Here is a 22901-nt window from a genome sequence, read left to right as displayed (position 1 = left end):
CCCGTTTTTCTTGTGTTCACAGAACAGCTGGTTGTTTATTTAGTCAAAAAGGCTGAACTCATGGAGGAGGCGTCCAAAATATTTTACCCAGTCTGGTGTTTATTCCTCCATCTAGTGGCCGATTAGACTTACTGCAGGACGTTTGCTGGTTTCCACTCAGACTCGTGTCTGAGGAGAGCGAGTCTGGAGTCATTTATGTGAATGATTTCGTTTCCGGCCACTCGGTGCTTTTGGGTCTGACAACAGAAACAAGAGATTTGAAAACCACCTGGTGGGAGGAGTCTTCATCTCCTCTGTGAGATTCAGACGTTCGGGTCAGAATCTGGTGTGAACAACATGAGTTGGTGGTGTTTCATGGGATGGATCTTTCGCTGGAACACTTTGGGCCCTCCAGCACCTCCTGAGCATCGTTTTAACAGCACGACCTACTCGAGTGTTGTTGCTGACCGTGGCCACAATGTAGCATCCTCTGCTGGCTGCTTCCAGGACGGCGCACGCATCTCACAGCACCTCAGACGGTTTCTGGAACCTCACGATGAGTTTGCTGTGCTCAGACGGCCTCCACAGAGGTGGAACGACAGCTTCACATCATGTATATCTGTGTGATGGTATCATGTCAACATGGATCAGCGTGTCAGAGGAATGTTTGCAGCACTCAGTGAGTTTGTGCCACGAAGGACTGAAGAGGCTTTTCAAGGAGGGTCCAACCTGGTACCAGCAAGGTGTACCTAATAAAGTGGCCTACAAGCATATACACAAAAATGAAAAGTGCGTGAAAGTTTCTCATAATTCCTGGTGTGAACTGGTGGAGATCATGTTGTGAGCTGCGTTTCTCTGCTTCACTGAGAGTAAAAAGAGTCGGGAGGCTTCACTGCAGCTGTAAGGCCCGCTGCACGTGCACGAGCACGTAAACGCATGCACGAGCACTTATACGGAGAAGAATTTTTGTTTTATTTAATCCAACATAAAAACTTTCAGTCTGTTCGCCACAAACAGGTTTAATCGCAGCTGTAAGTCAGTGCGTTCGTAGTGTATTTGTGCAGCATGTTGTTGAGCGGCTCTCGCTGCATTCATGCGAGTGTGTAAAACTTTGATTCCCGTTGCCCCCGGCGGGCTGTCAGGCGCTGAAATGAAAGCACGTTTGACTTTGTTGGAACTTGTCGGATGAAGCTGTGAGTCACACAAAGCTAATACATAAACTCTCCAGACACACGCATGCATGCACATCGCTCCCCTTCAGCACCTGGACTCCACGTCTTCTTTATTTGTGCTGAGGAGGATGAGACGCACTGGTTTAGCGCAAACGAGCTGAGAGGTAAAGTAAAGCTTCATCTTCGTCTGCTTCATTTCAGGTGAGACTGAGGCTGGTGTGGGTAAAGCTGCTGGTTGACCCGTGTGTTCCTGATCAGAGTACCAGCCTGTGACGGAAATATTCTTTTTAAGCTGTAAGGTTTGTTAGAAAGTGAAAAATAACTTTTTAAACTTTAGTGAATGTTTGAGGGAAGCTCAGACCCTCTGTGTACTACAAAAACAAGAAGAATCACAATGTTTAAATACATGTAGTGTTTGAAGAGTTTCATGTGTTCATGTGGCATCACTGTGGCATCACTGTCCAAGTGTAATCAGGTTCTTGTTATGAGCAGATTTGAATCTCGTGTGTTTGCCAGCACTGAGCTGTTAAACTGTGCAGGGACACATGTGCAGCCTTTGCAGGAGGTTTTGGGGGGAGTGTGAGTCACATTCTGCCCCGTTAATAGATTCTCCTGTTATATCAGGATCATTTATTTCCAAAAAGATGCCCAGTCATCTGAAGCAGTGGAAACATCTCCCTCCGGTCCAGCGGTTTAGCATCATGTGTTGGTCTGGGTTTGCAGAAGGCTGGTGCTGAGAGGGCTGAGCAGCACTCAGACATCCAGCAGCCGTTTACAGAAGCTCCTGTTCGGACCAGCCCGTCACTTTCTCTGGCATCACTGAAACATTGTTTTCCAATCAGCTTCACACATCAGCTGAGCTGGAGGCACCAGGTTTTGGCATTAGTGACAAAAACACTTGAGGGCACCATTTTTTAACTTTTCCTTCTTTAAGGCCTACGAGGAAGTGAGGTGTCGGCGCCATGAGGGTATCAGATGTTGTCTTTGCAGGGTGACTGCTGTGAAAGCGTTTGTTTCATCCTGAACTCTGTCGTTTCCTAAATGAAGCCAAATAAGTTTTAATGCTCAGACACAACCAGAGAATGAAAGCTGACAGCGCGATCTCAGTGACGAGGCTGCTAAGGATGTTATTTTCAGATAGGCAGAAGTTAAAATGTCCTTTAAAAGCTCTAAAACTCAAAGTTCTCTGAGCATCTCTGACCCACAGAGGCTGTTTGTTTTGGGTCTGAATTTAAAGATGTTTTTGAGTTGATGATAAAAAAATCGCAGCAGTGAGGAGTTAATCAGTCCAGGTGTTCCTAATAGACCGTCTCTAAATATGTTTTATTCTAATAAAACCTTCAATGTTTACATTTCAAGATTGGGAAGAAAAAACTATCAGCGGTGCTTCATAATTCAGTTTAGGGTTTAATGAACCTGGAGATTTTAAAAATGTGGGTTCAGAAGAACAAGGAAGCAACCAAAGTGGATTATTTTAAAAGGTATATAAAGGTCGTACATGTTGATTCTGCTTCTCTTCAAATGACCCAGAGTTTCCTACGTGTGATCCTGTGAACGTCCCGTCACAGTCGGAGTATTTTTAAATGTTTGGAAACTCACAGGATGAATATGAGGTGCTTTAAAAACGTTTTTACACCAAAGCCTCGAGGTAGTATTTTTATGTCTTTAAAGCTGTTTGTAATTCTTGTGTTTTAAAAACCTGAAGAAACAATGACTTTATGTTGGCCTGTGGAAGAGATAAACAAAGGCTGGACTTTTCTGTAATACCACTTTGTTCCACAGCAGGGCGCAGCAGCTCCGTGTAACCTTTATTTAAACTGTCACAAAGTTGGCTTTGGAAACATGCAGGACGACGGCCAGGAAGGCGACTCTGTTCATCTGGACGTTTTCACTGAGAGAGACATTTGTTCACTCAGCTCAGTCACTCCTTCAGCTTTGACTTGGTTACGTTGAGATGAACAGAATCGACTTTCTGGCGTTTCCTCACCTGGATGTCTGAGCAGCATCAAGACACGTAAAGAAGGAATTCTGGACTTGTTCGCGAAGCAGAATAAAAACTGAGACGTACTGTTGGCCCTTCCTTTTCTTGTATTGTGATATCTTGGGGACTAAATGTGCAGATAACCTACTTTACACTGACAGGAAGTGGATTTTCCCCAGTCTGACCCACTGAAGGTCACAGTGGGCTGTATGTGTGCCTCCGTGTCACGTGAGGTGGCGTCCCGTCCTAGGACCTGGCGTCCACATATGTGGACATCACATCAAATACTACATTTTGCTCTACAAGGGCCTGAAATCCTCTTCATCAGGTCCCAGTCTGATGAAGAGAAATTAAAAATGCATGCATGGAGAGTTCGGGTCTTAGGAGGTTAAAGGCTCTCTGCACTCGTCTCCAAGGTTACGCTGACTCAGGGCGCCGTCGTGTAAAAGTACAGCCCGACCCGTCTTTAACTTCAGTGAACATCTCTTAAACACGACACACTGACTCGCAGTCCTGAGACCTCAGCACTGTTGGTCAAGTTACTTGAAAAAAGTAATCGGATTACAGTAACGCATCTCTGGTCCTCAGTGAGGTTATGCTTTAGTTTTGATGATGCTGTCAGGGATTGTGTCCTCCAGGTTTCACTTCCTGTCTTAGTAGTCGCTCTTCCTCAAGTCAACTTCCTGTCTTTGGTTCCCTGACTGTTTGTCTCACGGCTCTTCTCCGAGCTCCCTCCCTTCTTTTCTCTGTATGAAGAGTCTCATCCCTGTGCCTTCCTTTGTGGTTTCTGTAGACTTTAAACTTTTGCCTCAGTCCTCGGTTCTTCTCCCTCCATCAGATGACGGATGGGCCACAGTGGTTTGTTTTCAGCATTGATGCTGGAAGCCTTTAAATAATTTCAGTTGAGGAGAATTCAGGTGTTTTCAGTCCATTTGTTGGACTGTTGGAAAACCTTTGATGCCACCTCCCAGTTCACCAGTAAAACCTCAGACCTGCTTCAGTTTTGCTGAGGATTGTTTTTCTACATTCGTCCCATCTGTTAAAAGCAAAGCCACATTTATCAGGAGAACAAAGAGCTGCGTCCTTTCTGCAGAGCTTTCAATCATTCTAAAGAGCTTTTTCCACCAGAGACACAAAGGAGAGAAACACGAGCTCAGAGACATATCGGTGTGCAAACACGGCCTCGGGCGTGCAGCAAAGTCCACTTCACTGTAAGAAAATCAGGCTTTTTACGAGTCGCGCTCTTTCATCTCTCACACAATACGAGAGCTGCTTTGTTGTGGACTGACTGCAGCAGCATGTGTGTTGTTGCAGCAGTTAGCGTTGGATGGACAGGTCGACGGCGGAGAGGACGGTCGGCTCAGGCGGAGGCGTCGTAAACAAAGGTAAGACCAGAGAGGTTTGTTCTGAAATGTTGGTTAAAAGAAACTCGGTTTAATCGAATCACAGCTGAGAATAAATCATGTTTGGACTGAATGTGAATGCACGTTAAAGGCTGTCAGGAGTTTGGGAAACATGGTGGAAAATCCTGTGAGAGCATCAGAGACGACGTATTAACGACTAAATATTTCTTCACAGGCTTCAGAAAACCACCAAAGACTGTTCGACTGACGTCGCCAAGTAAGTTTAGATGTTTTTACTTTCATGTGGATATCAATCAATAACTCCAGAGACATTATTCATGGAGACGAAACAAATCACATCAAACACATTAATCATCATTAGGTTACAGGAATAAAGTTGTTTTCTGAATCATTTTTCTCTCCACTTGGAGACAAACGAGTAAGAAAAACATTTGTATCCTGTAGTTATCACACATTTATCATCATTACATGTTTTTATTGGTTTTGAGTCTGTATCCACTCTTTGCTTCAGCACATTCATCATCATTTTCCTTTATTTTTGCAGTGGAAACTTGAACATGTAAAAGTGTTAAATCAAAAACTTCCTATGAAGAAACTAAATGTTGTTTGTTGTCTCGTTTATGTCCAAGTGGCCACAAATCAACAAAACCAGGTTTACAGAAATCCATGACAAAGGAGAGTCAGCTCTCGGTCAGTGTGTCGATGATCAGTCATCCAGGAAACCACAGAAAGTTTGTTCGGTTCACCAAAATCAACTTTTCAGACTTTCAGTGAACAAGATTTGCGCGGCTCACGTGGGTTTTAAACCGGAGCCCTGTGACAGAAGCCCACAGGAGGCTCGCGTCTCCGGCTGGAACTGAACCAGACTGAAGATTTAGGAGACAGAAATTTACAACCACATCTTTAACGTTGTTTAACATTCAAAGATCAACCAGCTGAAGGATAAACCTGAACGTCTGGCAAGGTTGGATCCTCTCATTGCACCACAGCTGCCAACACAGAAGCTCTCGACTCATCCAAATCCAAACCTGAGCCTCGGGAATCATCATGTTTGTTCTTGGAGTCGTACCTGCAGAACAGAGCCTGTGTAGCTGCTGCCACGTCAGTGTTGTGCTGCTGAAGCTAAACGCTTCACTTTGCTCTCTTCAGTGTTTTCTGGCGATGCGTTGAAATGAAGAACATGAAGCTGAACCACAGCAGCACGACTGCGAGCTGTGAAACTAAAGAAAGACCTGAAAGGTGTTCAGATGACAGGTCTTCATAACTGGCACCTGCTCTGTACTGAGAGTGATGCCGCTGTGTTTCTGTCTCGTGTGGTTCCTGGCACAGGCTGGCAGCTGACAGCTTATCATTGATAATAGAAATGGAGACGACTGTGGGCAGCACCTGCTGTGTGCCTGGCATAAGTCACACCTGAGGCTGCAGGGCTCACAGTCATAAAGCATGCTGAGACACAGAGAGGCAAGCGGAGGATCATCTGAGGAATGTTGTTACTTTTCTTCTTTTTTAAATTAAAGGTCAAATATGAACTCTGCCAGTTCGGTCTTGCAGTCCTCGCCTGGCTCGGTCGCGGCAGGCAGACAGTTTGATGAATTACTGAACCGATGACAAGAAAAACAAAGATTAAAGAAGGAAAAATATTCATTTGGTTTTAACTAAGCTGTTTGTCTGCAGTCTCTTTGCCTTCAGGTGGTCCATCACTGGGTGTCAGTGGGTCAGGTGGTGGAGCTGCACCAGGAGGCTCTGGAGCGACCACATCCAGCGAGGGAATCAGCACCACCTCTGTAGGAGCTTCCTCTGCTGCATCTTCAGGCGGAGGGTCTCTGGTTTCAGAGGCTTGGGAGGCGTCGGGTGAAGAGTTCAGGGCTGCTGCCGGCTCCTCAAACATGTCCTACAGTGCAGGAAGCGGTGGCAGAGAGGGGGCGAAAAGGGACGGAGGTTTGGGCGCTGTGACAGTTTCCACCGTGAACAAACCCGGCTACAGCTCAGGAAGATCAGGGGAGGCGAAGAGGGGCTCCTCCTCCTCCTCCTCCATGTTCACTTCTTCACCTGCTTCAAAGGAGAGGAAGAGCATCACCACCATGGCTGCAGCGCTGTCAGAGGCCTTTGACGGTGAGGGTCAAAGGTCAATAAGCAGTAATAAGCCAGCTTTATGTTACTGAGAGACGTGAAAAAATAAGATGCTTAATTATGGAATCAGAACCAGCAAATTACAATCAGCGCCAAAAAAGTAAAAGCAGACATTTTTCAGGAATCGACCAGTTCCTGTAGAAAACATGACGAGTCGTAGTAAACATGTTAAATCACTTTAATGAAATTAATGTTTTTAATAAAAAATCACAGAAATCAGCTAAAGTCATAAACAGCCTGAATCATCGAAGGTTCAACCTTCACACATTAACTGGCTGCAGTTTGGTCTGAGTTGCAGCAGGGGGCGCTGGCAGGCTAATCCTCGAGTCAATGAAGCTAAACAGCTAAAATAATTGTTTACATCATCTACTAGAAAGAATCAAACTATCACATTTATTCTAACCGAACGAGCTTCTCGGGTTAGAGGTGAAACATCTTCAACAAACTCAAAGACGTCCGGTCACTTTCTCTTTAAGCTCCGAAGACTTTTTATTTTATCTTCGTGAACATATTAATTGTTTGTCCAGCTGAAATAAGTCATTGGCAGAGCATTTTGTTCACTGCAAGCATGAAGTGAGTATATTTAGATGCTATTGCATCAGTTAGATTAAAAATATGCAGCTGAAGTCAACCGGAAAACGATTAGCACGTCAGTATCCAGATGTTAGAGGTAAAAAAACTGAACCTCTAAGCTTGTTCGGAAACCTGGAACCTCCATCGAGACCGGAGGCCTCAAGTGGCCATTTGAGGAACTGCAGTGTCGGTGTTTCTGTATTCATAGTTGTAGTTAAAGCCCAGCAGAAGCTTCCACGGCTGGTTGTGGTGATGCAGCTCCCTCTGCTGCTCGGGCTGCTGCGATGACCTTCACTCACAGAAACGAGTTTACATCAGCTCAAACTGTAAAGAAGAAACTGAGCTTCAACTATTGTCTAAAACACGTCTACTGAACCATGATGGACATTTCCAGGAAAACAAAAGAATATAAAATATCTATGTTTGGACTCTTCAGGTTCTCGTTCATGCTGGACGGTCTCGATAGCGCCCCCTGTGGAACAGGATGTCCAGCTTTCTAATAATTAGTTCTTTAATTTTATGTTTCAGAGAGCTCGAGTCCAAACTCCTCTCCAGAGTACAACAGGAAGGATTATGGTGAGTTTATGCTTGAATTTCAGATTAAAAGTTTACACGTGCACTATAACAGATTTTTGGACGTTGTGTTTTTACAGGCAGTTCAAGCGCACCATCCACTTCTGTCACTAGAGGGAGAGCTCAGAGCCGAGGTGACACGCTGAAACCACATGATCAATAAAAATGAAGCACGACACCGTTTTGTTTTAATCTAAAGGTATCAGGTTAAAGGTCAACTGATTAGTTCGGGTTGCTTTCAGAGAGTGAGATCAGAGTCCGGCTGCAGAGCGCTTCTCCTACAGGAAGCTGTGAGTATCGCCCTCCATCACACATCCAGACCGTAAAGCATTCATTCATCAGTTTGGTCCAAATGCACCGGTTCCTGTGCTTCAGGGACGGAGCTGGACGACGTGAAGCGCCTGCTGAGAGGAAACCGCTCCACCGGCATCAGCCCCACCCAGTCCCCTAACAACACGCTGCCCATCCCCAAGAAGGCCAGCGTGGACCCGAGGACCCTGCCTGACAGCTCCGGTGCAGGTTCGGTCACTTTAAAGGCCTCACATGTCACTCGTGTAGCAATTTAAACTCTGAGATGATGCAGAGGTGGACCTCAGGAGTTGCCCACCTCTACACAAACGCTTTAGACGGGCAACAACCATCCTGGATTGAGAGGATTGATCCAGGATGCATCTAACTGCTGGACTCAACCAACAGGTCCAGCTTATATTTGTCAGGTGTGACATCGAGATCACATCGAGTTCATGCAACCTTTGTCAGAGCTGCGACTGAGCAATGAGGGCTGAAAGGAGGCCCAGTTAGGCCCAAACATGTCTGCCATGTGAGAAGGAGGTGAGTGGATGAATATCTCCTCTTTCTTCCCTCTTAGATCAGTACGGCAGCCTGTGGAGTGGCTCGTCTGTGAGCAGCTACATGTGCAACCCCAACCACAGCAACCTGAGCAGCCTCTACCAGCCAGGTCGGTGACAGGAGGGTTTGTGTTTGCCTCAGAGAGGATGGAGGTCGCGAACTTTGTTTGTTAGGCCAAACTTTCTGCTTCACGCTCTGTATGGATCCTCTGCTGTTTTCCTTCAGCAACAGTAAATAAAAATAAACATGAATCCGCACAATTTCAAAATCCTGCTCCAGATCAGCTCGTTACCGTGGTGATGCAGACAGGTCGCAAGGTTCAACTTAAGCTTCAGATCTGATCTGTGTTTGTAGCACAGCAGCATAGAGAAAAGGTTCGTTTACTTTGGTGAAGAAAGACGAAAAGTTTCACCATTCAAACAGAAGACTTTGTTTCCTTTAATAAAAAACAATGTTTGTGTAAACACTGTTTATAAACAAACCGTGGGGCAGTTTCTGAAAAGAAAAATCTATAAAAGCTTGTTTTTATTTTATAAATGTTTTAATATAAAATCGTCTTAAATATTGAACATATTCAGAGACGTCATTTTAAATTCACCTCAAACAAAAAGAAAACGCTGAAGACTTTACAAACCTATAAAGGAAGATGATGAAGATGATTTTAACCACAATACTGTGATGCAAGGAAACAAAGACAACAAAGGGAAAAATAAGCCACAGCAACCCTTTGTAAACCTTTGTTTACTGAAGACATGGATAGATAAAGCTGCTGGGCATTAAAACACTGCATATGTTACATGCTGCATGCGTGTCCCTGTTATAGATGAACGGAGGTATCATCGTTTCCTCTGGCAGTAACAGAGTCCTGTGATGTTCTCCCTCAGTTCGCCCTGCACTGCATGTTTCTGCTGTAGACCCGTGCAGGCCTCTGAAGCCTTTTCTTTGCCGTCGGTGGCAGATAATGATGATAAGACTAATGCGGCTGTTCTGTCACGTACAGGAGCTCAGAACAACCTGACACTCGGCTCTCCGTCTGTGAGCGGCGGCCCGTCTCCGGCGCAGAACGGCAGCTCCGGTGAGCCTTTTCCTGCCGTGTCACAGCGCAGCGTTCAATGCTGAGCTTCACGCTGTCACCGGATAACGACGCTGTTTGACTCTGTTTCAGCTCCAGTGTACGGCGTGCAGAATAACCTGACCACTCCCACTGCCTTTTCTCCCACTGCAGCCAACACACACATAGGTGAAGCACTGATCCTTTATCCAGTCTGTCCCACTTCACCTCCTAGACGTGACACTAAAAAGCACCCGCACACATTAGCTCACAGCTTTGCCCTCTCCCTGTTTAATGAGGACGTGTTCCTGTCTCCTCACAGTTTACGGCGTGCAGAAGAACGTGTCTGGAACGAGCACAGGTGAGGACATGAAGATAACGCTCCAGCTGCTGGCTGTGAAAAAGATTTAAGATGTTTAATTAGGCACAGGTCATCACTGACACGAATGTCCCGCTGTCTGTGGCTGACAGTGAGACCCAGCAGCCCCACCGGTGACGAGGCCTCGGGGAAAGACTTTCAGTTTGTGCTCACGGAGAAGGAGAACGCTCCAATCAAGCCGACAGAGCGGCTCGTCGTGGCCAAAGACACCGGGAAGCAGTTCATGTCTGCTGCACCTGCCAGTTTACCCGGTAACACAAACTGAAAATCTGAGCTTTATTATTTGGAGTTAAATTTGAAGGTCTAGAGCACAGCTGTGTTTGGCTCTTGTAGATATATTATTACTTTAATGGTCCTGAAGATCTGCTTCTTGATCAGGGGTCATTGATGTGTTGCAGCTTTGTTCTCTGATGACACCCTGAAGACTGAGAAACTGAAATCCTTCAGCACAGTGGACAGAGCAACAGAATGTAGGCCGGATAACTGTCACACAGGTTATACGCCAGGTTTGCACTTATTAATGTCATCTCTGTTTCTGCCGTAGCTTCGACCCTGAAAGCTGGGACTAAAGACAAAGCCACCTATGCAGGTATGTTAACAGTCTTAATAAACTCCTGCAGATTTAGATATTCTGACATATTTAGGGTGTGATGTTGCCCACACATCGTCAGCTGTTAGCTACAAAGCGAAACACTTTACATGTGCACTGGGAACTGCTAGCCTGGGTCTGTGTGGAGGTCTCCTAGGCCATCTGAAGTTGATTAATTATGTTTTAATAAATAAGCCAAAAGGAAAAATCGTATCAACTAAACAGCAGCTTTAACGTCGTGAGCAGCAGCCTCTTGAGCTGAACAGTGAAGCCTGCAGGCTCTCAGACTCTCAGGAATCACGCTCACATGTGAGCAAACCTTTGTCCTGTCTTCATCCCCTCACCTCAAACGGTCGTAGCAGATGGCCCCGCCCCTCCCTGAGCCTGGGTGAGGTTTCTTCCTCTTAAAAGGGAGTTTTTCCTTCCCGCTGTCGCCAGCGGGGACCACTTGAAAAATGAGAAAAATCATATTTTGCACGGTTGGATCTTAACAAGGTTGCAGGTAGAGCTTCAACATCCAACAAGAAGAAATGGGAGTGATGCAAAACATTTTCTGAGCGATTTATTGAAAATAACGCTTAAACTGAAACAGGCTGTTGCAAAATGTGGATTCATTGTCATTTTCGGTCAGGTAGTCACACTGCCGTGACGTTCTGGTGGCAAAGCCAAACAAACGTTAGCTTTTAGAACATGGTCGGGTTGTTGAACTGCAGCAGCAGGGTCACGGTGCCCACAGGAGAATAACATCACTCTCTTGGACCATCCTGCGTGTTCCTCTGATCTAAATCCAACTGAGAACTTTCAGGATGGATGGCAGGGGAGGTTTACAGAAATGGACAACAGTTCCAGACAGTAGATGTGTTTGTGCAGCCGTCTGTTCCCCCTCACCTCATGGAAACGCTTGAATCAAGAAGCCACAACGAATGTTTGAAGTGATCATCAATAACAGTGGAGCTGCTCATGACTGAGTTCATGTTTGATTTCTGTTTTGGGGGGTTTACAGGTTTTACAGGTGTAAAACAGCCTGTTTCAGTTTAAACGCTGTTTTCAATAAATGGCTAGAAAAAAAGTTTTTTCTCGCTCTCATTTCCTCTTGTTGCACGTTGAAGCTCTACTTGGAACCTTGTTACGATCTTAAACTTTTGATCGGGGCTGCATGATGGTATGATTGTAGGGTCTGCCTTACAATAAAAGCACCTTGAGGCAACTGTTGTTGTGATTTCTTTCTGTATAAATAAAACTGATTTGAATTGAAATCACGAAACCGGACTTTTGTAAAAATCTGGCTCATTTTTGCAACAGTCGCCCCCTGCTGGCCGTTAAAGAAGAATGCAGGTTTATTTTTATCTTGTATGTAAAAATAGATCCAATATGACTAAACAACATGAATCTGTTTATTTCTCAGACATCCATATAAAAGACATGAAACAGTCCAGTTTTGGCTTGTGCTCCTGCTGCAGCTGGTGGCAGTGGCTCCTGGGCCTCCTGCTCAGCCTGTTGCTCCTCTTCAGTGTCCTTTTTGGACTCATTGCTTTGGGTAAGATGGAAAGACTTCACCATCACAGGGGTCTGTGAGAGTGATCTGCACAGGTTTACCTGCCAGCCTGCGTCTTGTCTCACAGGTGAAGAAGTCAGACGCCTGAAAGGCCGCGTGGACGTTCTGGAAGCCATCACCAGATCCGCGTCAGTCAGTCACTTGACGTCTTCTGGCAACAAAATCTCCGAGCGGGTGGAATCCACATACATCGAGAAGAACGCCGCTTCAACCCTCATCGACTCCGACAACGGGCTCAACCTGGATGGTGCTGGCAAAGGCGGAGGCACGGGAAACAGCCTGGTCCAGGACAGGGCCACCCTGGAAAGACTCATACAGCAGCTGGTCAGGGATGAGCTCCGCTCAGGATCTGTAAGAGGTGTGAAAATGTAACGCACCGATCAGCTGTCTTCAACCATTTCTGGACATTTAACAAATACTGAAAACTTTATTTGGGTTTAGAAACTCTGGCATACTCACTGAAAGGAGAGAGAGGAGAGCCGGGACCTAAAGGTTTGAAATCATTTAAAAATCGTTTAGAAATTCATGTTTTGTTTGTATTTATCGTCTCGGCTTCTGCATTACAGGTGACTCAGGGCCATTAGGACAAAAAGGTGAGGAGTACTTCTAGGTACACATAATAACGGTGTAATATGTGGAACTAGCTGCTGACACTTGTTTTGTTGCAGGTGATATAGGAACGTCTGGCCCTCCAGGTAAGCCTCAGAACTAATGTGTTTGTTTCCTCCCCGGTGAGCCGACAAACCTCTTCTTTGATGTCTGTCTGCTTTAGGTCTTCCTGGGCAGATCGGGCACCCAGGTTTGGAAGGACCAAGGGGACCAAAGGGAAGTGCAGGTATATTTAATAATTAATATTTAATAACTTTTGTAAAGACAACACTAAAAGGAAAAAAGCCCTGACTCCTCCTCTTCTTTGCTCAGGTGAACCAGGTGCTGAGGGACCACAAGGTCAGAGGGGTCGGGAAGGACCGGTGGGCCCTCGAGGAGAACCTGGATCACCTGGCTTTGGAGCCAAAGGAGACAGAGGTTTGAAACTATACAAGTAAGTCAGCGAGCTAAATACATGAGAGGATTTACTGATTGTATTTTGGCTTTGAAAGGATTCCAGGGTGAGCCAGGACGACCGGGTCCCGCTGGTATTGCTGGACCTGCAGGTCCAAAAGGTAAAGTTAAGCTTGTGATGATCAAACCAGATAGTTTAGATTCAAAGAATCAAAATGTTATTTAGCAGGTTTTAGGTTAAATGCTAATTAGCAGCTACAAGCATGTTTTTCTTGTCTGCTTTAGGTGCCACAGGAGAGCCGGGTGCCACAGGAAGTCCTGGTAAAGACTCAGTTTCACATCTATATTAAAAGTGTTGATTTGTGTCGACCAACGGCCTTTTCTTCATTAAATCTGTCAAAATGTATCCAGGTGCTCCTGGATCAAAGGGATTCCAGGGGGAGGCGGGGCTTCCAGGAACCAAAGGTAGACGCTTTCTCTTCGGTTTTTTAGACTTGTGTATAAACTGGGATGCTGACACTTCTAAGTGTGTTGTGACAATATTACCCAAAATCCATAGACCGTGTGTACATTCAGTGGCCACTTTATTAGATACACCTTGCTCATACCTGGCTGGACTCCTTTTTGCTGCTTAAATCCTTTGTCTCACTAACATATTGGTCCATGTTAAGATGATAGCACCATGCAGGTGCTATGGTCATAAAGGCTCAGTAACAATACTCAGCTACACTGTGGCGAGCTCAGCTGGTACTAAGGTGCCCAGAAAATATCCCCACACGGCTACATCACCACCAGCAGCCTGAAGCTTTGATCCGATTGTTGTGCGTTCATGCATAGCTCAGTTTTAACGAGCAGTTCTCTGAGTTGGTGCCTTCCTATCAATCAGCCCTGGCATGATCCAAATCACTCGAATCCCCTTTTTTCCTCACTTCTGGTGCTCCGTTTGATCTTCAGCAGCTCATGTCCATGTACCTGAATGCACTGAGTTGCTGAACGGATAAGCTTTTATCCACTTTGTACAACTCTCTGATCACCCCACCTTCTTCCACTGTCTGTGACGCAGGGGAGCGAGGAACACCTGGGCTGCCGGGAACCAAAGGAGACCACGGAGAGAGGGGACCACGTGGACCGGCAGGTGTGTCTCAGCACACGTCTGTGATCCACAAAGGCCACGCAGTCCTTCTGTTGCACATGAAGAGTTCACTCACATGGCCTCTCTGCTGTGGCCACCAGCACATAACTAATATTAAATATTTGAAAATCCTACGAGATTATCAGGCACATTGACCTCTGACCTTGAGGTCAAGGTCACCAGGATTCAGACCTCTCTAGTTATCGTTTTCACAAACTCTGGTCTCCACAATGCCCGCCTGCTGGCAGGCTGACAATCCCATCAACCTTTTACAGCTAAAGGGTAAAAAGACTCTGTCGGCAGAAGGGGGCAGTTTAGTTTTAGATTTTAGCCCCTCCCAGATTCACTCTGCATCTTTAACAATAACTGAAATACAGTCATTTTGAATGCTGATATTTCGCCATGTTTGGCTTGTAGAGATAAAAGTTACCAAAAGTGTGTAAGGACGCGCCACGTTGTCAGCCAATGCAGGCTAGCAGTACATATGTATGTTGGGTTGAGGTTATTCTATTACAAGACGAAGCAAGAAATAACTAGTGAGACTTAAAAATGTCATCTTCAAACCTCAACCCTTTATTTTTAGGTGAACCCGGACAGCCTGGACCTCAAGGACCTCCAGGATTAAAGGGATCTAAAGGAATTGCAGGTGAGAAGTTTGGACAAACACTGAATAACTACAGAACACAGTGTTGTAAATGGTATAAAACATCTGTGTATAAACTGTAGGTGACCCAGGTTCAGTAGGACTTCCTGGTGCCAGAGGACCACCTGGAGTTCCTGGAGATGCCGGTCCCCCAGGTATCAAATGCCTGTCCACCAAAAGTCCTCTGCTGCTACTGGTTACATGTTCGGTTTAATGTTATCTGACTAACCTGAGATAAAAACCTCAATCTCTCTCACGCCTTACAATAACACTTTTTTCCTCAGGCCCCCCTGGGCTGCAGGGACCCCCAGGTATGATAATATACAAAAACTAAGGTACAGATTCAAATGTACATATTTAAATGATCATGTTTTGCTTTTGTCATCTGTTGTTCAGGTATTGCAGGAATCCCAGGCCAGCCTGGTGGTAAAGGTGAGGTCGTCTTTTCTTTCTAGTCAGTTTATTTATTTCCTATGAAAATGAAAAAAGTTTGGACCAACAGGGCAGAAGATCTGGAGCTCTTAACCTTAAAGCATGTGAGGCTACGCTGATGAACAAAACTGGAGCCAAAGTTCCCCTAAAAAACTCAAAGACATTAATAAATACTGTTACTTATTAAAATGTATGAAACACTAAAGAGTGGTTTTCTCAAAAGCTGGTGGCGGCGTTGATATATGTCTAGACTGCATAGGTGCTTGATGAAGCCTAACGCTGTGTTTCAGGTGAACCAGGAACACCTGGTAAAGTCGTTTCTCCAGGTAAGAACAGCAGGATTTGTTACACTCGCTACATGTCGTTCATTTTTGGGCTTGAAAAGCTTTACTTGGTTTTGGTTTATCTTTTTGTGTATAGTTGGCTCTGATACTGTGGCCATCCCTGGACCTCCAGGACCAGCTGGACCTCCAGGTCCTGCTGGATCACCTGGTCTGTCGGGTCCAATTGGCCCTGCTGGTATCCCAGGACAACCAGGTAAATCTGCCATCTTGTCCAATGCGAAGCATCTGGATGGAATAAAAATGTGGACTGATTTTTTCCTGTGATAAAATCATTTAGGATCTAAGGGAGAGCGAGGAGAAAAGGGAGAGAGGGGGCAGAAGGGGGAGCCAGGTGAGCGGTACAGCTTTAGTTTCACCAAATCCACTACTGGTTTCAGCAAAAACATATTATATTAACACGTCCTCGGTGTTTTCTTACCTAGCAGACACTTCCTCAGTGGTTGGATCTCGTGGTCCACAAGGACCTCCAGGACCTCCTGGAGTACCTGGTCCTCAGGGTCCTCCTGGTACGTTTAGAGCTATATGTAACACAAATATGTCAAACATTGTGGCTTAAATTAAACTCGCGATTATGCAAATGTTACTTTCATTCAGGTGAGTCTAAAGAGGGTCCCCCAGGACCCAGAGGTCCTCCTGGAGAGCCAGGTAAATAAGTATTCTTCTCCACGGACACAAAGATAAATAAATAGATGATCAGCATAAAAGATGATTTTGGCAGCATCAGAATATTTTTCTCCATCTTAAACCGATCTGTGTCCTCACAGGTATCGGCGAACCTGGACCTCCAGGCGAGAAAGGAGCACCTGGGAGCTTTGTGCCGACATCAGGTTGGTAAAAGAAAACTAATTTCACACAAACACACTGTCCTCTGGTGTCTTTGCATGGCATTTGGTGCACTTTACTTTGTATCTCAGAAACCTTCTTTGCTGGACCACCCGGACCTCCAGGACCCCCGGGGCAGAAAGGGTCACAGGGTAGGTGCAGAGGACCAGATGAATATTGACGATTGAATATTTTTGAAAATTAACTGGCCAGTGTTGAAGTTTGAATGTTTTCTATAATTCTTTCGTCTTAGGTGACCCAGGACCACAAGGGTACCAAGGTGAGGAAACTGCGTCGTACTTTAGAAACTCCAGGTTTTCACAGACAGTCTAAATGTAATGGTGGCTCTTCCAGGTGAACCAGGACAACCAGGCCTTCCAGGAAGCCCTGGAGACCCAGGTGTTGGTATGTCAGGAACCTTTTACTGTCTCAATGTGTTCAGGTGCCCCTGAGGTATTTCTGGGGTCAGTAACAAACAGTCGAGCTATGATTGGATATGAATGGTTTTCATTGCAGGTTTCCCAGGTCAGCCTGGAACTCAAGGCCCACCAGGTCCAGACGGGCCACCGGGACCTAAAGGTAAATTCAAATCATTTCTGAGCTTATTGAGCTTTCCGACATTATCTTTTCATGTTTGCACATTGGTTCTTCTTTCTGTCCGTGTGCTTCCAACTCAGAAAAGGCTCTAATTTACTTTAATTTGATTTATGTTTCCTTTCACAGGTGTTACGGGAGATCCAGGACCTCCAGGAGTCTCCGCAGGTAAAGTCATCCCTCACATATGCTATATCTGTGATGTATCTTCAAAGTCTCACAGTTTTACATTATTGGAAGTAATTTGTCCCAGGGTGGTGTAGAATAATTAAAGGAAAGCCTTCATTTACAGCCTATTCGTCTCTGCCTGATTAGCTGCTGCTAGCACACCAAACCCAAATTTTCCGAACCCTCGGGCATTAGTTGCTCTGTATCTAGTTTGATCCTTTTTCTTTCTTTAAAGCCTTCCCAGTGTGAGTTTGACAGTGTTAGATTATTAGAAATGTTACTTAAACTGTTTCAAACATGCTTTCCTTTGAACAACCAACAGGGGGCGACTCCTGTGGTTGTAAAGTGTTCAGCACACTATACAACTTGTGGCTGTATAGAAGTCGGTGTCACTGCTCGGCCAGCGTTTGAAGATGTGGATGTTCTTGTCATTAGCAAATATTTTTAAACTGATATTTGAGCTTATTGTCTGCATGTAAATGACATTCTGGGAATTCGTGTTATCGCACCAGGTAGCTTGCTCAATCCTTGCCCCCCAGGCCTACCTGGACCGCCCGGTCCACCTGGAAGAGATTGTCCTGGATCGGGATCACTTGGTTTGACCCCGTGCATTGCAGAATTCCTTAAGAGTAAGCTGTGCACTGGCAAAGCTGCGCAGGCACGCTGCTTCTCCCTTTTCTTATACATCTCCATCAAATTCTTCTTCTTTGAAGCTCCCTCTGGAGTCCATGGCAGACACTAAAACATTAACAAATTTGGCAAAAAGTTCCTGATTTTGTTTTTTTGTGTGTGGTTTTTTTTTCCACCAAGCTTCACATCTGCGCCTCAAGCACTCCAGCGCCACCTATGGACTAGAATTGGACTTGTGTTTATGCATGTAATTTTGAACTGCTTTATACAAATGACGAAACTTGGAATCCTTGGATCGTGTTGATTTTAAAGCATCCAATGAAATGAAATTCGGGATTAAAGAAAAATTCAAAGGTCACAGTTGGGATAAAACTGGGATAGATGATCTTCGGGCCAAGCCTCGCAGATGTTAGGGTTTAGATTTTTCCTTTTTTTAATGTCCTCATCCATCACAGCTAACATAAATCAGCCACAAAGTTGGGAAAATTGGAAGTATTTGTCAAATTCCAATTTGGTACATATACTTGAATCACATTTTAAGATGGCACAAAACATCGTGCAACTAAAAAGGATGCAGCAATAATTAAAAAATAATTCTTTAAAGACCAAGACATGAAAAGTTGTACCATCAGCTGTCAGTTGTCATGTGTCCACTTTGTTATTCTTTGAGTTTAAATATTTTCCAATCCACGATCTTGGACTTGTCGCCCCCTCATGAGCATCACCTGAACACTGGGAGGTGCTGCGAAAAGCAAAAGGTGCTTTCAGCCTCGCTTTGGACATGGCGCCCTGCTGAACTGTATGGCTGCTTGTAGCTTTCATTCTACTTTGTCGCTGCTTGCAACTATGTTTGAACCTGGTATTTCAACTTGGTATCTACACATGGATAAAAATGTTGAATAAATGTGCTTTGACATCAGGTGGTGGCATCAGAGAGTACTTCGTTGGACCTCCTGGGCCTCCTGGGCCTCCGGGGGCACCAGGCACACCTGGACATGCAGTGGACGGGCTGGTTAATGATGTCGCCAGCAGAGTCATGGCCTACATCTACAGTATGGTCAATCACATGATAATGCTCCACAGGATGGTACACAAGACGTGTGAGTGAAGGTCCGTAACTGTTGCTGTTTCAGGTTCAGGCAGAGGTTATGATGGGACCCCAGGCCCTCCTGGTCCTCCGGGTCCTCCTGGCTCCGTCTCTCTCAGTGACATGATCAGCCTCTTACAGAGTAAGTCTCTGCTACACAGGCAACATCTGCTACAATGAAAGAAATTCAAAATTGTTTCATGAGAATCTAAAAGTGATGAATCCTATCATTTGTTTCCAGGAGAGGACGTGAGGCGATACATTGCTGGTCCTCCGGGTCCACAGGGACCTCCAGGAGCTCCAGGCTATGGCAGCTACAGCTTTAACACACAGGAGGTGGCTGAACGTGTCCTGAGTTTGATGTCTGGTAGGTGTGACAGTCTTACAGGCGACCTACCAAAAAGGTCCTCTGTTGTGTCTGACTATAATCCTGGTCTCTCTGCAGAGAGGGAGGCGCTTGCTGTCCCTGGACCTCCTGGACCTCCCGGACCACCTGGAGCTCCTGGTTTTCCTGGAAACTTTTTACCAGGTAAGAAGCATCACAAATCTCTGCAGTTAGACCAGATGGTTTGGTCTGGGTGAAACAATGTTGACCCACAGCCAGAACCCAGCTGAGTGGGTCGACTTTAAGATACCTCAAGTTCACCGTGATTTAGTACCATTATTAATCCAATAAATATATTATCCAACTAGATGGGTATCAGACTTTAGTTGGCCCTCAGGGGCCTCCTGGTCCCCCGGGTATCCCTGGCTCACAAGGTCCACCTGGCCCGGAAGGTCCACCTGGTCCACCTGGAGTTTTTAAATACATCAGCTCAGACATTCGTGACTACCTGCAAAGTGAGTTTGACAGAAATCTTTCACTCCACCTTCTCAAAGAGAGAAACTGCGTCTCACTGTTGGTCTTCTTCTCCACTGCCCTCCTACAGATGTTGCTTTCAAAGGTCCTCCAGGCCCACCCGGACCCCCTGGACCTGAGGGACCCCCTGGACCTGAGGGACCCCCTGGACCAATCAGTGGGTTGGTTACTTTTGCTGACCATCTCAACAGAGACACACTCAAAGCTGAACTACAAGAATATACCAAGAGTGAGTTTAAAGCAATGCTTCGCCCATTTAAAATCCAGATATTCTTTGGTTCTACGTCTTTGTGGGGAATAGATGGTGACAGCTGTTACAGAGACTCGTGGGTAGAGAAGAGGCTACAGTTTAATGAACTTAGACTGTGCTGTGTTTTCCTCCAGGTGATGATGCGAGTGCCGCCATGTTTGGAATTCCTGGTCCACCAGGTCCTCCTGGACCCCCAGGACACAAGGGAGAGCCAGGTTTGCCTGACGACTACTCCAGTATGGCTCTCAAAGTAACTGATTACATCAAATGTAGGTGGCCGCCACGCTTTATAAAAAATATGATTGACTTCAGACTGAATCTGTTTAAACACATTTTCTTAAATCATGCAGCCCACGGTCTGCTCCATGATGCCATGAGCCACTCTGAGCGCGTGGTTCAAGGACCTCCAGGACCTCCAGGAATGCCTGGAGAGGCCCGATTGGTTAGTTCCCAACAAAATGTCATGGATGTGGTGGAATACTTAAAATGTAAGTCAACCTGACCTTTGGTTTCCTTTATAACTGACACTGAAGTGCACGGTTATGTATATAAAATGGTAAATGGACTGTTCTTATATACTTTTTTCTACTCTGATCACTCAAAGTACTTAATACAACACTTATATCTAACATTCACACTCTAATGGATGCATCAGAGAGCAACATGGGGTTAATATCATTCCCACGGATATTTGGCATGCAGACTGGGATCAAACCACCAACTTGATTAGTAGATGAGCTGCTCTACCTCGGGAGATACAGACAGCCCATAAACAATGGTGTGTCCACTGTGATACTACTGGCGGATTTGTGGACTCTTGTGTTGAAGCTTTAAAATGCTAGTTTAATGTGTGAGGCTTTGTTTTGTATCCAGAGGTGCTGCCCCCTGCTGGACGTTTTTTAAATAAACAATGCTAAACACTCTTAAATCGTGACATTTGTATCACCCTGTTTCCTTTGATCTGCAGCTCATGGTGTAGTGCGGGACATTATGAGGGAGTACAGACATGTCTTTCAAGGCTCTCCAGGACCCCCAGGACCCCCAGGTCATCCAGGATACAGCCACTGGCTTCATTCCCATGGAAACGCCACAGATCTGGTGGAATACATCAAATGTGAGTGACTGTCCTATCGGGCCAAAGTAAAGCACGTCTGAAAGGACTGCTGGTTAACACTTCTTCTCGGTCTGTTTGCAGCTCGTGGTCTCCTCCGTGACACTGAACGTGTCATCCAGGGACCCCCGGGGCCACCGGGACCTCCGGGTCCACCAGGATACAGCAGACTGTTTGGTTCTGACACCAACGTTTCTGATTTAGTGGAATATATAAAAAGTAAAGGACATATAGCAGCAGCATGGTACAGCAGAATGTGGATGTGTTTTAACCACCGAGTGTGTTCTCCACAGGTCATGGAGCCATCGTGGGACCACCTGGGAGACCAGGCCAGAAGGGGGAGAGGGGATTTCCAGGACTGAAAGGAGAGAGAGGTGCAGTAAAAGGAAATCGTGGACTTCATTGGTAGTGTCAGAACATTTAACGCATCGGTTTATAATCTTAAGATGTGTTTTTTGTGTGTGTGGACACAGGTGAGCGAGGCCTTCCTGGACATGACGTTTACAGAGGCCCAAAAGGGGACAGAGGTCAGTGTTGCTCGTGGGAGTTTAAAAGAACAGTTAAAGGTTTTCCTCTGGCCTGTTGTGCTGTTCATCCATCCAGACTCTTCTGATGTTGTTGACATTTCTGTAGCTACTTCACCAAAACTGGCAAAGTGCTCACTTCTCTTAAACGCAACTAAACAGCTCATCAAAGTGAGCAAACAGGACGTAGGCAGCATGGTAATGCAGTAAAGCCCTGATATGAAGCCTCGAGCTGACGGCTGTCAGTGAGGGAGGAGTCTGAGAAAGGGCGGGACTCGACACGCCCTCGGGGTAACAAACTGTCAAACTGGTAACAATGTTCACTGAATGCAGTCGTTACTGCGAACCTTTGCTTCTGCAGCAATAAGCTGTGTGTAAATGTTCAGCATAGCCTTCATCAGCCACTGGTTGGTACTCTAACATAACAAAAAGCCACAAACATGCTTTTTAATGCAGCTTATTTGGCATTTCAGTGGTAGCTGAACTTTTCTTCTCTGGAGGCTGATTGTTTGCAGCTAGACGAGTCGGCCCCTGCTGGTCGTTTGAGAGAATGCAGGCTCAACACGCTTCATGTTTGAGTCAGCAGACTTTCCTGACTCAACCTCGAAGGCATTTCTGTCTCCTGCTGGAATAACGCCAGCGACCTTTTGCTAGACAAGCAGATGTCTAAACCTCTACACCAATTCCTTTTTCAGACCCAGAACTGTTTGTTTTTCTTTCCACAGTCTGTGAAAAACGCAGAATTTTGACTGAAATGTTTTTGTGGGAACGATTTTCTGTCAGTGACTTAACTGAAGGTTTTCTGCTGTTTCAGGAGAATTCGCAGTGACGAGTAAAAGGAGGAAGAGGAATGCTGGTGTTTGACGCCTGAGCTGCTGAAAGTAGTTTCGCTGGTGTTTTAACTGTAAATGTGTTTTGAACATGAAACACATGAAATCAGGGACGTCGTATTGAATCATGTCATCTGTGACGGTGTTCAGTGGTAACTTTACCATTTCATTTTTTACTCATCAGACCAACGAGTATTTTATGTTTTTTGGAGTTTGTGGTTCAAGTCTTGGGATCCATATAAAGAACGAAACAGCACAACGTTAGAGAGAAAAGTTTA

At 45.5% G+C, this 22901-nt stretch overlaps 1 protein-coding gene across 2 annotated transcripts; it reads left to right on the top strand.

Annotated features, from left to right (window-relative positions):
- Positions 1-4459: 4459 nt before the first annotated feature.
- Positions 4460-22657, top strand: LOC146631284 (uncharacterized). 2 transcript variants are annotated; one of them, XM_085356490.1, is made up of 54 exons: positions 4460-4517; positions 4711-4752; positions 6171-6608; positions 7728-7775; positions 7853-7906; positions 8015-8062; positions 8148-8291; positions 8641-8730; positions 9622-9696; positions 9787-9861; positions 9995-10033; positions 10144-10302; positions 10450-10521; positions 10596-10640; positions 12046-12177; positions 12263-12553; positions 12637-12687; positions 12762-12788; positions 12864-12890; positions 12968-13030; positions 13117-13221; positions 13296-13358; positions 13483-13518; positions 13609-13662; positions 14261-14332; positions 14913-14975; positions 15056-15127; positions 15257-15283; positions 15369-15404; positions 15695-15730; positions 15825-15941; positions 16026-16079; positions 16171-16254; positions 16343-16393; positions 16513-16575; positions 16663-16722; positions 16824-16850; positions 16925-16975; positions 17087-17149; positions 17294-17332; positions 17845-17961; positions 18883-19014; positions 19096-19191; positions 19291-19416; positions 19495-19578; positions 19743-19889; positions 19979-20137; positions 20293-20427; positions 20509-20646; positions 21126-21272; positions 21354-21488; positions 21563-21643; positions 21743-21796; positions 22608-22657. In XM_085356490.1, the coding sequence occupies exons 1-54, from the start codon at positions 4460-4462 to the stop codon at positions 22655-22657; spliced, it is 4752 nt and encodes a 1583-aa protein (XP_085212616.1). The 2 variants fall into 2 exon arrangements, with proteins under 2 accessions (XP_085212616.1, XP_085212617.1); XM_085356491.1 differs by lacking the exons at positions 4460-4517; positions 4711-4752; positions 10450-10521 and having other exon boundaries at positions 6383-6608; positions 9622-9664; positions 9764-9861; ... (2 more) ...; positions 16026-16118; positions 16186-16254.
- The last annotated feature ends 244 nt before the right edge of the window (positions 22658-22901 follow it).

Source organism: Diplotaxodon limnothrissa, linkage group LG6 (genome assembly GCF_057381915.1).
Source record: "Diplotaxodon limnothrissa isolate DT_005_m linkage group LG6, D_limnothrissa_male_GT1.1, whole genome shotgun sequence".
In the NCBI taxonomy this organism is placed as follows: domain Eukaryota; kingdom Metazoa; phylum Chordata; class Actinopteri; order Cichliformes; family Cichlidae; genus Diplotaxodon; species Diplotaxodon limnothrissa.
Note: the sequence above shows the minus strand (reverse complement) of the source record. Positions and strands in the feature narration are given on the sequence as shown.